The sequence below is a fragment of the Corvus cornix genome, chromosome 17 (assembly GCF_000738735.6).
Source record: "Corvus cornix cornix isolate S_Up_H32 chromosome 17, ASM73873v5, whole genome shotgun sequence".
Taxonomy (NCBI): domain Eukaryota; kingdom Metazoa; phylum Chordata; class Aves; order Passeriformes; family Corvidae; genus Corvus; species Corvus cornix.
In genome coordinates, this window is record NC_046346.1 from 2,602,210 (window position 1) to 2,618,637 (window position 16,428).

General features: G+C 51.8%; 1 protein-coding gene across 4 annotated transcripts in view; it reads left to right on the plus strand.

Annotated features, from left to right (window-relative positions):
- The window catches only part of GPSM1 (G protein signaling modulator 1), a 66,826-nt gene that overhangs the window by 30,110 nt on the left and 20,288 nt on the right, over positions 1-16,428 (plus strand). For 3 of the 4 annotated variants that reach the window (XM_010397824.4, XM_019284886.3, XM_010397822.4), the window contains 3 exons: positions 468-594; positions 12,243-12,313; positions 14,420-14,599. In XM_010397824.4, coding sequence (XP_010396126.1) covers positions 468-594; positions 12,243-12,313; positions 14,420-14,599 — 378 coding nt within the window. Of the gene's footprint in view, positions 1-467; positions 595-9,329; positions 9,547-12,242; positions 12,314-14,419; positions 14,600-16,428 lie in introns of those variants that run through there. The other variant, XM_019284888.3, reaches the window with a different exon arrangement.

The following is a 16,428-nucleotide window of genomic DNA, read 5'->3' on the forward strand; positions in this document are numbered from 1 at the left end:
ACAACTTGAAGTTGTATGGCTGTGAGCCAGGAGAGAAGGGCTTTGGGAGCCCTGGTGTGACACTGCCCACGTGGCTGATGGCAGTGTGGCTGTCTGGTGCTCAGTAACTATGGAAATACTTGAGGAAGGGGGCTGGGAGTTGCAGGGCTCTCTGCCAAGCCATGTGTGGCTACAGGACAGCCCAGACGTGCACGTTCAGGCTCAGTTCTGTGGCAGTGGGCGAGCTGAGCCTTCTCAGTTCCTTGCACCGAGTTTTGAGGTGCAGCACAGCAAGCACAGACCCTCTCCCAAATTATCTCCTTTGGTGCTGAGAGCTGTGTGGTCTCTCAGGTGTCTCCAAGCTCTGTTCTGGCTGTCTCTGTGTTTGATTTTGGGGTGGGACTGGCAAAACCCTTGGCTGGGGGGCTGCTTGCTTGGAGCACCCCGTGCCTTTAACCACTGCCCTGTTGGTTTTCCCTCCTCTGCAGATCGGGGACAGGAATGGGGAGCTGACAGCACAGGTGAACATGGCCCAGCTCAGGGCAGCCCTTGGCTTGGGCCCCGGCGATGAGGACGTGGGTGCAGCTCACCCCTGCTCTGGCTATGAGGCACAAGGTGAGTTTCTGGGATTCTGGGGGCATTGGGAGGTCTCAGGAATTGTGTGTTGTGGGGAGGGAGAGGCGTTTGCAAGTGGGCAGGAAATAAAAATGCCAGAGCAAGATGAGGCTGTCGAGTGCCTTCACCTCAAAGGGGGCTGGGATGTGTTTGCTCTGTGCTTTCCATGATCTGCAAAGGCAGGGAAGGATCCCCAAAAAAGGGCACAGAATGAGTTAATGGAATTAATCCGCTTTGGGAATAAAATTCCATGTGCCATGCAGCAAACCGGCTTTTGTATCTTTTAAAGCTCTGCAGGGCCCTTTTCACTGATTTGACTGATACCACAGGCTTTCAGGAGTGACTGGCAGGGATTTTTGGCTGCTCTTATTCTTATTAGCACCCAGGAACAAGCCCAGGGCATGGGCTGGAGGCAGGTTGGGACCATCAGCACGCACTGGGTGACATTTCACCCTTGGAACACCTTCAGCCGTGCTGAACATGGAAACAAGATGTGGCAAGGCTTGGTCACGGCAGCCAGAGTGGCTTTACTGGCCCTGGGTCACTCTGCCTCTGCTGCCAGGGAGCAGGGGAGCACTGATGGGTCACCACAGTGTGTCCCCAGCTCGGGGACTGTCTGTCTGTCCCAGAACTCCCCACTGCAGACACAGGTGGGTGCCTGGCATGGGGCACTCCCATGCTGGGGCAGACTTATTAATTCCCACAAACTGCATCCCAGGAGGTGTCCACTGATTAAATATGACCTTGTTGGCACGGGCACGTTCCCCAGGCACTGTGCTCCCTTCCCTGTTGGTAGCACCGACATGGAGGGGATGGTGCTGGGGCTGAGGCACCGTGCCCTGGGAGGGGAAGGAGAGGCTGGCTGTGCGTGTGCGCTCTCATCTTGATCTCCCAGGCATAACCTGCTACGTCAGTGCCAGAGCTTTTCCTGGGAAATGGAACTGTGGTGAGGGAGCCAGCGTGTCCTGCCGTGCCCCACTGGAGCTGCAGTGGAGCTGAGCTGCTGCCTCAAAGGCTGTGGGGGCCACAACAGCTTCCCCAACCTCCCTTTGCACGTCATCTCCCCTTTGTAACTCCTGCAAAACTCATTCCTGGCATTTCCTCAGGGGCTTCCCTTTGGCAAGTGACTTTGTTGTGAAAGGGGAAGAGGAAATGAACCTCAATGTTGGTGCTGTTTCTGGGTCAGAGGGACGTGTGGATGTGGCCCATGGGCTGCTCGCTGCCCTCCAGAGATCCACATGTGCTGTGTTAACATCTGGAGCCAGCAGTGATGTTTCTGTCATCTGACAGAGGCAGAGCCGTGCAGGTCTGTGTGTGTGCGATCACTGGAGGATGGGAAAGGGCTGAGCAGCTGCAGTCAGAGTTCTGGAGGTTGCAGTGACCTCATTAATCCGGGGTGCCCTTGCTCACATTCCCAAGGCTGGGGCTGTTTGTCGAGAGAAGGACGAAGAGTTCTGGGGAGGAGCACCAGCAAATGACTGGGATTTGCGGTGCAGAGAGGGAAGGATCTTGGAGAGCAGGATTTCCCCTCTCCAGGTCCTGGGAATCTGCTGGGGAGGTAAAAGTCAGCTCTGTGTTGGTGGGCTGGGGCCACAGGAAGGGAGTGTGAGATCCCAGCTGGCTGTAGCTCAGGTGGGGAAGGTGCTGGTCAGGGCACAGGGAGATGTGCAGAGGGCACAGCCTGTGGAGAGGAGCCTGGCTCCTTGATTTCTCCTTAGCTTTTATCCCAGCTTCAGCTCTCTTATTCTGAGCTTCAGTAGAGGATGAGAGGCCACAATGTGTCTCTGAGCCCTTGAGGGAAGGGAGATGTACTTAATGACTGCCAGAAATCTTGGTACCCTCCTGTGCACCTATTAAATGATTAGAAGAGTATAATTATTTATATTATTAATAGCAGCAATTTACAGCCAGAGGAACATCTGTTTCTGTAATAGGAAGCAGGTGAGAGAGTTGAGATTCAAGTTGGCTTCTGAACCAGCCGTGCCTTTTGATGTTGACAAATCTCGTGGTGAGGAGAGCTTTCCATTTTTTTTTCCCCATTCAGATTCTTTTCCCTGCTTAAGGTTACAAAATGGCTGCGCATTCCTGAGGATGCTAAAATCCTCTGATAAGGCAGACATGTGATAAAACACATCAATTTCACCAAGCAGGTACAGTAAAGCTTCAGAGCAAAGACTGAGCCCTTTTTTCACTGTGATGTCCTTCACAGGTTATTTTTCCTTGTAGGTCTTGGGCATTGCCCTTCACTGGGGTCTGGGGGTGGATGGAGTGCCTGATGTTTTCCTCTGCTGTTCTGGCTTCCCTTGCTGAGCTCTTCATGATTTTAATTAATATTCTGAGAGTATTTGGATGTCAGAAGACAAAGCTGAAGGCCAGGGAAGCGGGGCAGTGCTGCAGAAGTCTTGTGAAAGCAGCGACCTTGTTGAGAAACGCAAACACAGAGAGCTTAAAGCAACAAACTGAAGGAAGTTGGAGAGTAGCTGGAACATGAAGTAAATAAACAGGGGCTGGGTTTGTTTCTCCAAACAACCAAAAATGTGGCCCTGAATAAGCCTCGTTCTCTTTCACACACTGCAAGCTAAGAGTTGAGTGCTGGTAGGCTTTGCCTGTGGACAGAAGTGAAGGACTTCTCTGTGGCTCTGTGGGGTTGCTTTTAGGGGTGAAGGCAAGCAGGGCCAGAAGCAGCGCTGGGAGATGTCGGGGGGTGCAGACAGACAGCACTGGTGCCCCCTCCCTGGCTGCCCTTTCCCAGATGAGTTGCTGTGGGCTGAGGCTGCAGCATCTGCCCAGTGAGGAGCTGCCTGTTCCCAATGTGGATTGGGAACACCCAGCTGAGCCCTTCCTGGTCCCAGCCTGGAGGCAGTGCCTGCTCCTGGCAGGGTGAATCAGGTCTCTGGGGATGCTGCCTTGATCCTCGGGGGGGATCCTGCCAGCTGGGAGGGGAGCACAGAGCCAGGAATCACCCAGCAGCCACAGGATGGAGGTGCTGGGCAGCAGGCAGAGAGCAGCCCTGGCCACCCTCTGTACCTCTCCAGAGTGGGAACTGACTCCGGGCTGCTTTTCTTCTGCTTTCAGCAGCTCATCAGCTTCAGCCGTCACCCGCTGGCAGCAGCAGTGTCAGGAGACACGAAGCAACCTCTGCTGGCAGCTGGGAGTGGGTGGGGAGGGCTGCAGGTGTTCCAGGAGGCGTTGGCATGGGGATGCTGCCAGAGCTGGTTCCTGGCACGGTTTCTGCGCTCTTTGCACAACACAGACACCACTGCCCTGCTGTGCTCAGCTCTGAGGGCAGGCAGGGACTGGGAGCAAACCCAGTGTAGGAAGCTGCAATCTTGGAGTACGAGGTGATCTTACAACTCCGAGCAATTGCTGTGATGTTGGGCACGTCTTTGATTTCAATTTTCCCCCACACATGCAATGGGCATCAGCTTTTCTCTAACCAAGGCTGGAATAAGGCTTCTTTGCAAATAAAGCGTTGGCAGTTTGGGTCAAAGAATGAGCCTGACTTCCCCCCTCTGCTCATCTTCTGCTGAGAAGTGGTAGGCACGAGGCTGCTCTGCTTGTTTGGTGTTCCAGAGGCTCCGTGCCGGGAATGTTCGTCCCTGTGTGAGGCAGCCCAGCTTCAGGTTGTGTTCTGCAGTGGGCACAAAACCCCACTCCTTCCTGAGCACTGCTCAGCTCTGTGGGGCTTTGATTGTGGGGCTTTGCATCCTCGATGCAGTTTTGAGCTCATCTCTTCACAGGAATCTTTGAACCCTTGGATCAATAAGACTGGAATAGAAGAAATCTGCTTTTATGTTTTCCAGCCTGTTTGTTTTTGTTTGTTTGCTTGCTTTAAATACCTTTGAAGTACCTAAAAAGTGTTTAGGGCTGATAAAATAGGCAGGGTTGACCATCCTTCTGCTGATGCAAGTGGGGAGCTGGGGATGCTGAACCCCATGCCAGCCTGTGCCTGTGCCTGGATGCTGCCCAGGGACAGGGATGTTCCTTCCCTGTAGTTTGTTCAATCTTCCTGCAGAAAACTGTCAGCTGAGAGATGTGGCCGTGTGAGAGCAGCATCTTGCTGACAGTGGGCCAGCCCTGCTCCCTCAGGCTGTGATTTCACTGTCTGGGGAGCATTTTCCTTTCCCTGGGCAGGCGAGTCGGGGTCACATCCCCAGCGTGGAACCTGCCCTGTCCTTACCAGTCACACTAAGTGCAGCAATTGCAAGTGCTTAATATTAAATATCCTCAGCTCTACTTGATTTTTCCCAGGAGCTGATGGGCTGCAGGTCAGCCTTTTTTTCATTCTGAAAATGAAAGCCCGAGGCTCTGCTGGTTAATTGTACCTGCTGACACAGGGGGGTGATGGATGAGGTGCTGGAGAGGCTGAGCGGTTTTTGGCCAAGTGGAAGGTAGGGTTGGTGGTCTGGAGCTTTGTTGTGCTCCAGCAGGTGCTCAGAGGGAGAGCTGGGGCAAATATTCCCATGTGCCTGCAGGAAGGTGTCCAAAAGACCTGCCTGTGGTGGTCCTTCAGGGAGCAGGGCAGGAAGGACGGGAGAGCTGCTTCCACAGGGGGTCCTGGAGTGAAGGTTTAGGACTTCTAAAAGATGTCTCTTGTTTAGAATGAGTTTTTTTCTAAACCTGAGTAACCTCAGCTGTTAAATCATTCCAGCACTGATGGGGGGGATGAACCTCTGAGTCATTTGGATTTTAAACTCAGTGATTTAGTACTCACTTCAGACTGCCCCAGTATTGGCTTTAGGAAGTTTTAAAATACTCTTCCCAAGTATTTATTGTTCCTCTCTCATCTTGCTGTGTGCATGAGCCTCCTTCCCAGCATCTGTGTAAAATCCAGCAGGAGTTCTTGGCTCACAGCAGAGGAAATGCTCCAGGACTGGAGAAGATGATGTTGTGCTACTGAAATTTGTTTTATCTTGATGCTGGGGGAGGTGGCAAGTGCTGGAAAAGAGGATGAGGAAGAGGCCAATTCTTGAAGTCTGTGGCAGAGAAGGCACAACGTGGCTTGTGGCAAAGCCATCCATTCAATCAAGATTCAATCTCTTGTTGTGGGGAGGGAGAACTTTTTGGAAATGGGTGGTTCTGGGAAGCCTGAAGTTCCCTTTGGCTGCAGTTCCAGACTCCAGCAGCACTCCCAGCTCTGCTGTGCTGTCTGGTTCCTGAGTGCACCTTCCCCAGACAGTTTCCCTTGGTAGCTGCTGTGTAGGAAATGCCATGGCTGTGATGCTGCTCTGTCCAACAGCACAGCATTGCCATTAGGATCAAGATTCCTCTGCTTGCTGTGCTTCTCATGCAGCTCAGAGCAAGAAGAGAGAAGAAGGAAGCTCTCTTTCTTGCCCAGCTAGAATAACCTTTTCTCTTTTAGAAGTTTCTGTATGGATGACCACGGTGTGCTTTGGCACTTCTCTGAGCAGGACAAGGCCAGGCCCTCAGCAGAGTCTCTGTAATCTCTTGAGTGACCTCAGGACCATCCTCCTTCCCTGGCAGGGACAAGCCCATGGACAGCCAACCTTGGCTTAGCAAAAACACCTGGCAGAGCCCAGGATCCCAGTCCAGCGTGGGCAGCGTATTCCAGGAGCTGCTGTGAGCTGCTGGCTGATCACAGCGGCATCCAGGGGGAGGGATCAAGTACATTCCCCCTCTTTTTCAGAGGATTTTACTGTGGGTGTTTGATGGCTGCTAAGCTGACACGTGGTTGCTCCTTCTCTGCCCTCTCTGAATCAGTCTGGAGGACAAAATCGCGTCCTTGGGCTTGTCTGGCTGCTGGAGATGTGGCCCCCGTTAATTATTGTGTGTCACTTCCTAGCTAAACTCTGAGTTTGATCTCTGCTTGTTCAACACGGGCTGATAATGGATGGTGGGAGGTCATGAGACTCTGCTGTGTCCTGGCAGAGAAAATCCTGCCTTTAGAAGCAGGCCAGGTGTTGCTGCCAAGTCCATCACCCTGCTCTCGAATCAGCCCTGAGGTTATAAGCCTCCTCCCAGCCTGCTCCACCCAGTTCAGTTTATCTCCCAAAAGATCCTTCTGTCCCCACAACTGTTCCTCTCTGAAGCAGATGATTGCCTGGGGGGGTTGTGGTTAGAGGAGGCTGTGCCTGATGTGGCCCAACCTTCCCACAGCCTCCAGGGCTTGTATTTGTGAAGTGTTTCATGGCTGAGTGCTCTGTTTTCTGCAAATACCCCCTCTCAATATTTCGTTCTTTGACCCAAATTGCTGATGCTTTATTTGCAAATAAGCCTTGGTTAGAGGAAAGCTGATGCCTATTGCACATTTGGGGGAAAACTGAAATCAAAGGTGTGCCCAACACCACAGCAATTACTCAGAGTTGTAAGGCTACAAATAAGATCACCTTCTACTCCAAGACTGCAGCTTTCCTATGTTGAGTTTGCCCTCACTGGGGGAAACAAATAAGAAATCAGAAAAAAAGTAGCTCCCTTGTGCCATTTCTGCCTCCGAGGAGGATGCTTTTCCAGGTTGTACCTCTTCCACGTGAATGTGAGGGCTCTTTGGCCTGTGGTGCAGTGTCTCCTCATTCCCTCTGCCCATCTGAGGAGCCTCTGTGGCAGCTGCTCACCCTGAGTGCAGTCAGCAGACGCCCCAGGGCTCTGGGTGCTGTGTAGATGTGCAGCGTTGCTGTTATTTCTGTTATTTTCGGCCCGTTGCTCAGCTGTCAGGCTGGATTGTGGAGATGCAGAACTCGGGCAACACGAACACAGAGCATCTTCTGCCAAATCAGCCAGACGAGCACCTTGATGCAAAAGGAACTTCTCTTTATTGCCACATATTGTGTGCAGCTTTTTCAGAGGAACGGTTTTGCCACAGAGGAGAAAACTGCAGGATTCTTGTTCTGGTGCAGGGTTTTGCTGTGCTCGGGGTCTTTTGGGAGGTTGAGATTTGCTTGTGCTCTGTGTTCCAGTGGATACAGCTCAGTGCTGGAGCCCAGTCCTCCCAGCAGAACAGGGATTATTCCTTGTCCTTGTGGTTCCCAGTTCTGTACCCTCTGACACAGAAGGACCCAGAGCTGTTGGGATTCCCTGGTCCTTTCCTGCCTGCGGGATGGGGGTAAGCAGATGCTCCTTCCCATGGATGGGCACACAACAGCTTGGCACCAGCATTTTATGGCCCAGTCATCGTAAATAACTGATATTATTTGCTTTCTCTGTTTAGAGAAAAGTATTGTTCTATCCCAGTAACAACTGGGAAAACAAATGCCACCATTTATCAGGCGAGTGCTGACAATAATAGAGGTCAAGTGGATTTATAATGCCAGAACCCATTATGTGTTTGAAGACTAATTAAAGCCTTAAATGAGATGCTTGTCCTACTGGAGGCTGCTTTTTTTTTTTTCCCCCTTCTTTCTTTTCCTGCCGCTGTGCTTGCTTTCCCCCTCCCCCTTTCCTCTTTAAGAGCTTTGCTGTAATAATGGAGCACGAGCCTGACAGAGCTTCCCTGATTAGGTGTCGGCAGCGCATGATTTGAGATGCTCCGTGAGCACTGGGAGCGCTGGACCATATTTCCACTGTCACTTCGGAGCTGGGAAGGGTTTCCAGACCAGCATTCCACCCCAAACAACTGGCTGGCTGCTCTGACTTAATGATATTGAGCAATATTTAGAGTTGTCTGCCAGAATCAAGGTTTGGGTCTGTACAGAGGGGGGGAGGTGATGTCCGGGGCTGCGAGAACTCACCGAAAAGCCAAATCAGTGTCTTGGTTAATGCAGGTACAGGGGGAAATGACCTTTTTGTGAGAGTACAGCAAGCCCTGATGCTGGATTTGTTGTGTTGTTTGGGGTGCCCAGCCTGTGCTTTGTGGGGAGCAGAGCGCTGTGTGTGCAGCTCGCCCAGGAGCGCTGCAGGCAGCGGGGGCTGATGTTGGCTCCACAACCTTTCCCTGTTGGTCTTCCATGGAGTCCCCTGTCAGGTTGAATTCTGCCTGCTCTGGCACAGCCCCCCTGAGGGATACAGTGTGTTCCCAGCTGCAAATCCAGAACTGGCTCTCTGTCTGGGGTGGGGGGCCCTGCTCTGCTGCTCCGGCTCAAAGCGGGAGGGAGGCGGCAGCTGCGGGAGAGGGGGCAGAGCTGGGAGTTATCAAAGCACATGTCAGCTTGATGAGAGCTCCTGCCAGAGCTCCCTGAGTCGCTGCTACACATGTTCAGCTCGATCTTGTCAGCTGCAATCTCTTGGAGATGGAGCCTGCCCATGGAGGAGCAAAGCTCTGCCCATCTTGCCCTGCGTGCTCCTTTCCATGAGATCATCCCATCCCCATCTTTGATAAAACTTCCTTGTGCTCTCTGTGGCTGCAGAATAAATACAAGAACGTGAAAACCGTTAACCTCGCCTCAGCAACCAAACTGCAAAAGCAAAAAGTTGAAAAAAAATTTTTAAAAATCCCCTTGGTTCGTGGTGCTGCTGGGGAGATCCTAGGTGGGGAGGGAAGGAGGAAGAGATTTTGAAAAAAAATATTTAAAAAAGGAACAACACCCCTGAGCAGTGAACAGAGCAACATCCCAGGAGCTGCAGGAAAACAGGGCATGAATGCAGCCAGTCAGGAGCGTTGCTCAGCTGATGTTCACAAGAAGGTTTCAGCTTGCTCTCTTCGAGACCTCAGTAAACCTCCAAGACAGAGAGAGCATTTAGAAAGGCCCCTGAGGTTTTCCGTTACTCTGCAGCAGGCTTGGTTAAACATGCCAATAAATGCTGGAGAGAGGGGGAAAAGCCTTCCAGAGGAACAGACCTGGGTTTTCAGCTGCTCAATCCTTCCCAGCCCCGGCTGCTGCTGCTGCTGCTGTGGATCAGCACTGGGGAGAAGGAGGCAGAGTTCAACTTTGGCTGAGCATTAAGTGGTGCTGCAGGTATTTCTGGGAAAAATAAGTTGGAGGAGGCTGAAAGTTGCATCTGGAGCCATCTGAGGGAATGGAGACAGAAAGTTAGCGGGACTCCTGTCGTGGGACACTTGTGAGTATGGAAAGCTCTGCTCTCCTGGAAGGTGGATGAGGATGTGTGGGATGAGAAGGGGAGAAGCTCCCACACATCTGGTGGGGGCTGCTGCTGGTGTGGATCCAGTTTCTGGTCGCCCTGAGTGATAGGGACCCTCTAAATTCTTCTTGCTGCTTGTTTTAGTGGTGGTGAGTGAGGACGGTGTTTGGCCCCAGCACTGGCTGGGATTTCTGGAAGAAACAGCCGAGTTGGATGAAGTTTTTTTGTAACTCTGAACTCCTTCCTCTCTCAGCTCAACTGTGTGTAAACCCCACACAGTCCTAGACAGGCACCAGCATCAGAGCAGGAGAAAAAGACGACTTGTTCTGCTGGGCTAGGCTCAGCTGCCTGTGTCTATTAAATTAGCACCGGGCAGGTTTTCTCAGCTCGGAGATTAATGGCTGCTGGCCAGCGGTTCAGCGCTCTGGGAACGCACAAAAGCACCTGAGGACAGAGGTGTGTAATTAATGACTCTTTGGACAGCTGGGAATGGTGTGTGTTTATCTAACTGGGCACACTTTGCTGCTTTCTTGCTTTCCTGGAAGTGGCTGTTAAACGGGGCCGTGACGCACACTCGCTTCCAGGGGCTGGCCTTGCCTCTGAGACCCAAATGTGCCTCTGCTCAGGTGTGTGGAGGTGATTTTTACTCCACACCCACCTTGCTGCTGTAGGTTATTCTGAGGGAAGCCACAGGCAGCTCTAGCAGTGGCCATAGGGCGTAACTGGGAGCCACTGGGAACAACCCAGCGCTGCCTTCCCCTTGCTGAGCTCCTGCCTGAGTGACGTGGCAGCACCCAAAATCCTTCACCTGTCTCACAGCCGCCTCCTCCGTGCTGAGGATGGTGGGAATGTGGTGGAGCAATAGGAATTTTCTTCAGGAATAGGGTTGTTGGGCATTAGAAGGGGCTGCCCAGGAAGTCACCACCCCTGGAGGGGTTCAAGGAATGACTGGATATGGCACTCAGTGCTCTGGGCTGGTTGACAGGGTGGGAATCGGTTGGATTTGAGATCTTTGAGGCCTTTTCCAATGTAAATGTTCAGAGCTGCTGCCAGCTGGGCCCCTGGCTTTGTGTGGAAGGGGTAGAGTTTGGTGGAAATGCCAACTGCTCCTCATGACGTGCGTTCCTCGCTCTCCTGTGTGTTCACATCAGTGTCTGTTCTCCACCTCCAGCCCTGATGTCAGTCCCCTGAACTCAAAGCCTGGTAATGAATCACCTTAAAATGAAGCTGGTGCTAGTGTGCCTTTTGGAGTAGAGAGGCAGAAATGTGCAGAAATGTTTTGCTGATTTGAGTCTTTATGGCTGCGAGCAGTAAATCCCTTCAGGGTGGTGAGGGGCACAGACATAAACTTCAGGTTCCTTATGACCAAGCTGTGATGTGTGTTCATGACCTTTGGTGATGTCCCAGCTGATCTGAGCTTGTCTCTTGTGAAGCTGAGCTTTTCAAAGCGGTGCTGTCCTTGGAGCTGGTGCAGTTTGGATACAGCTGTGGTGGCATCTGGAGCCCTGGCTGAGCTGGCAGTGTGCTGGTGCAGGAATCCCTGCAGCCTTTCTCCATTTAATCCCCATGCTCTGCTTTCAGACAGCCTGGATTTGTGAATTTTGTGCCTTCTCTCTGTTAAGTTTGTGCAGTGAGCAGCTCTGGGGCCCCCTGAGCCCGGAGGGGTAAGGGGCACTGGTGCTGCTGGGTTGGTGGGAGCTGGGGATGGTGGGCTTCGGGGAGTTTGCTGCTGCAGGAGCCACACAAAGCTCGTGGTTTCCGTTCTCAGGGCTCAGCGTGGGCATCATTCCTCCCCCAGGATTTCCCCTCAAGCTTGGAAGCTGTCACAGGACCTTGAGTGGAGAGTTTTGGTCTCTGCCCTGCGGGGTGTTGCTGGAGTGGGGTGTCACGTGGGGATCAGCTAAACTGAGCCTTCAGGAATGATCAGGGAAGGGCAGAAGCTTTCCCAGATGTGGTGAAAGCATCCCAGGGCCATTTAGTACATCCTGGGTGTTCGTCAGCAAGGCAAGAGCAGCTGGAGGCAGGTTGAAGGGAGACTGTGGAGGTAAAGAGGGCTTGGAAACTAGGAGTCACAGCTGAGCTGTGTTTCACCCACTCTGTTGTTGTTGGAATCAGACATCAAAATCTTATGAAATCTCAAATGGATATCATAAATCCTGCCAAGTTTTGATTCCTCTGTCAGGTTCAAGGCAAGATTTTGCTCCCCTTAAGGCTGGGCTTGTGATAGTTAGAAAATACTGCTCCTTCACTTAGTTTTCCAGCCTCTGTGGCTATAGAGAAAAGCTCGAAGTTGAGTCCCAGAAGCATTCTTTCAGTTAAAAACACGATGATAAAGCAACAAATCCACAGATGCATGAAATTGTCTATTTGTTACGATTTTTCTTAATGCCAGTCCCATGACTTTTGTGGTTTAGGGTGAGGTTTGTAACTCCTGAATTCCAGAGACCTTGTCTGAGGTCGGGATTGTGGTGTGACCTGGCTGCAGCTCGATAGCCACAGCCTCACACAGCCCTGTGGCAGTGCTTTAAAAAGACCCAAAACAATAGGAAAAAAACCCCACAAGTGAATCTCAAGGCCAACATCTCATCCCTTTGACTTTTAGTGGTTTGGGTTCTCTCTGTGTGACATTTGTGCTGTTGGTGACACCCCCTTGATGTGAATGTGTTGTTTTGTAGGAGCCCGGCCAAAGAAACTCCAGAGGAACAGCATGGACAGCTTAGACCTCCTCAAGTTCCCTTCTGAGAAGGTAAGCAAAGATGTCTGGCCTCAGAGATTGTCAGTGGGAATCTGTACACAGATTCCAGTTGGTTTGTTGTTGACTGGCTTCATTTGCAGGGAAATATGCAATTAGCAGATATCACTGGAGTCAATGGGATTAACCAAAGAGGGTTTCTAGAGAGCTTGGAGGAAAGGAACAGCTGGTCTGACTAAAAAGGCACTTAACACTCAAAGCTGAAAAGCCACTTCTGGGCTTTTTTTGAAAAAGCAGCCCTTTATTGGAAGGATCATCGTGAGCTGTTCAGCCCCTGGGTGGCTGTGGCAGCTCCTGGTGTCCTGTCAGCCTGGTGGAGTGACAGAGAGGGCAGACACAGGAGAAGGAGCACTGCAGGAGGCAGAGGGTTTGTTGCAGGGGCTCCAAGGATTGCTTTGCTGCTGGGAATGTCAGATCCGAGCAGATCAGCGTTTCCTCCATGTCCCCAGGGCTGTTCTGGCAGCAGCTGGGAGGCACTGAGCCCTTCCAGCTACAGGGATCATTTCAGTCTCCCAGAAAATCCTGCTGGTGCTGCCGAGGGCTCAGCCGTGCCCCTTCCCAGAGGAGGTGGCCAGGCCTGCAGCCATTCTGCCTTTTTGGGATGGTTTTGGCACAAATCATTCATGTTCTCCCAGTGCTTTCCAGGCACAGCTCTGCTGAGAGTCCTGGGGAACATTTCCCAGAACTGTCGCAGAGAGGAAAAGCTCACCCAAGCTGCAGGTGGGTGCAGACAGGGAAACAACCTCAGGCTTGAGAGACCATTTAGGTGCCTAAAAATCCCAGTAAACACTGGGAAGGCCAGGCAAAAGCTCCTCCCTGAATTAACTCTCTTTGGAAAATAAATTCTGAATGTCCTAATGTATTTTTATCAATTCTCCCAGTGCCCCTTGGCTGTTTTGGCTCTTGCCTGCTCTCACCAACGTGACTCCATCTCTGGGGTGTCGATGGCAGGGACAGCAGTGCCCAGGGTCAGGGGACATTGGCTCGTGTGTCCTCATCAGAGCAGCACAGCCCCGAGGGCTGGCCAGGGGCTTTGCTGATGTGTGACTTGCTGCTAATGCTGTTGGTTTCCTGCTCTTTGCTGTAAAAGCTGAACACCACTCGATAGTTCAGGCAGGGTTCTGGATTTCAGGGGTTTCATGGGGAGGATGGAGCAAGCAGGAGCTGTAGGGTCAGGTGTGAGCACTCCTGTTCCCCCTGCAGTGGTCCTTGGCAGAGTGTGAGTTCACTCCCCTTCAGAGAGTGCTCTGGATGCAATTCCTCTTCTCTGTGCTGCTGTGGCTCTCAGGAGCAGGGGGTTACAGCCCTGGGAGAGGCTCCTTTGCTTTGTGCTGTGGTGCAAGTGAGGAGGTTGTAAGGAGTAAATCCGTGGAGTGAACTGTGATCTCTCCAGCATCCTCTCAGTGTTGTCTCTGCCAGAAATGCCTTCAAAGCCAGCAAAGCCCCCATTACCACACTTCCAGGAGCTCCTGTCCAGTGCCTCTGCACAGAGTTGTGTGTTGGGGCACAGGGAATGCCCACCTCAGTTCTGAAGCTTCAGCACCTTTCAGGAACGCTGCTCCCTGCTCATCCTGCTCTCTCCAGCCTCTTACTCCTTCATCTGAGCTCCTCTGGTTTTATCTCCCAGCCTCTTGTTTATTCCTTTGTGTACCAGACTAAAACCTCTTTCTCACATGCTGGCTTTCACCCTGAAGGTGCTTACAGCCTGTAATTGAGTCATCTCTCCTGTTGTCCTGCACTGAGCAGTGCAAGGGCTCCAACCAAGGCACTGCAAGGCACTTTCTAGATCTGATTTATGTTCATGTGGCCGCTTTTTAAGGTGTGGGCACTGGCCTGGCTGCACTGATGCCATCAACAGCATGCAGGGAAACCAATCTCTCCTTCCTTATTCTCGCTATTCCTGTTTGGAATCCCTGTCACCTCCCTTTCCCCACACCTGGGGTGACAGTCCTGTATTTCTGTGCTTGTGGGAGCACTGAGCACAAGCACCACATGAGCTGTGCTGCTGTGCCTCTCCTGCTCTGTGGGTAGGAGCCAACAGAGCTCCACTAAAACCTGAGACATGCACTTGCTGCAGTGACTGTTTCTTGCTTTCCCAAGGACCAGAACGGGGACAGCCACCACGTGCGAGAGCTGAAGATCTCAGGAAAGGAGTTCTTGTCGTTACCTGTGAGAACAAAGAAATACCGGGAGCACCAGTCCAGCTCAGAGAGGAAATCCCAGGGATCCAGTGCATCCCCTCTGGATGCTGGGGAAGTCCGAGTCCAGGTGCCACAGTCGGTAGGAAGATGGTTTTTATCTCCAGTGCTGAGTTCCTCGTGTTTGTTTTTACCTCATTTCCAGCCTGTTGTGTGGGTGGCAGTGGGGCCTTTGGGCTGGAAAACAGAGTCTGCTTGTAGCTCTGCTCTGTTTGTTGGCTCTGGGGGCAGCTCTGGGCAAATCCTTTTGCCTCTTTGAGCCTCAGCATCACTGTCCTTCCAGCAGAGCAGGGGTACCAGTCTCCATCACAAACTGGTCGGTGAGGGATTGGCCCTTAGTGGTGATGTTTATAACCTTCTCTGAGGGACAGGAGTCTGGAGCTGAACTTGGCTGAGTTTAGGTCTGTCAGGATATGATACCTTGAATTCCAGAAAAGCACAGCAATTTGGGTGCCTTGTGGAGCTGATTTGATCAACTCCTGTCGTTCGTGGGGAGTGGGATTGGTGCCTTCAAAAACCAGAGCCTTCCCAGGTCTTTGGTGAGTGACCAAAAGTGCTGGTTGCCTTTGCCAAGTGTAGATGTTCCACCTCATGTTCTGATCACACTGATGGTCAATGTGCAGAGTGGGCTCTTAGAGTTCATCAGAGATGGTAGCATTCATCCTCCAGGAGCTTTTCTTTGGAAGCAGCACAGCTGAAACTCATTTCCTCAAGAGCAGGAGCTGGCCCTGATGTCGGTGATTTCCAGGTTACTGGTCCTGTGCTGGGGAGCTCTGATCAGTCTGTGCTTGGCTCTCTGGAGGATGGTGAGGATCCATGTCCTGGGAAGCTCCCCAGGTACCTTTTGCTGTTTTTAACCGGACAGTTCTGCTGGTTTTGGGCCGTTCCCTTCCGGTTGTGTTGGTGCTTGTTGTGACACATGGCAAACACAAATACTGGGGAGCTTTCCTGCAGCTGTGCTGGGTTTGTTCCAAGCCCTGGAAACAGGGCTCACACCCACAATGATGGCACATTTCTGGATCGTGGGAGGGGGCTTGAAGGTGTTTGAACTCAGTGATCTCAAGTGAGAAGCCCCAAATCCTCAGCTTGTTGCCAGGAGAGACGAAGCGTAAGGGAAGGATCAATGATCTCATGGGTGCTTGGAAGTATTTAGGTTTTTGCTTTACACTAAGTCTCTAACACACTATCACAGTTCTGTGATCATGCAGTGATTCCAGATGGAATAAATCCAAGCCAGAAAAGACAGGCCTATTTTTTTTCCTTGGCATTTAAGAAAAGCGAAATTAAATATTTTCATGCTGGGTAAGAAAGAGTCGGAGCTGCAGAGCTTGGGATGAAGCCTGGTTGTGGAGTGGGGATGCTTGAAGGTGTTTCTAGCTCTGAGTCCTTTGTTCCTCGTCTGTGGATCATGGGGAGAACAGATCCTGCTGTACCTGTGTGCATGAGTGTGTGGACACATCCCTGTTTTATCACAGACATTCCTGTTTTCGGTTCTCTGGCCACTGGAGACCGAATTTTTACACCGACTGGGGTTTTTTTTAGACTTCTCTGAGCTCATTCTTCATCCCCAACAGTGCTTGTGGAAATGGTCTGCTGGGAAAAACATTTCCTACAGCTCACCGGTGCAAACATGATCACTGGGAAGGAAAACAAAGCTCATCTGAGCCAGAGAGGAGACAGCAGCATGGGGGCACACAAGGCAATACAAAAGCAGAAAAAAACCCCACTTCTGCCAGAAATAGCCTTGTATTTTTAACTCAGACATTCAGCTGGAGACCAAACAAAAGCCATGCTCCATCAAGAGCTGGGAAAAGCATTCCTTAGGAGTGTAGCTGTGGATCCATGGACTGGGTCTAAAAAAGGCCCTGTGGGGCTTTGCCAGCCACTGGTCACCTCTTGGCAGCGTGTGTG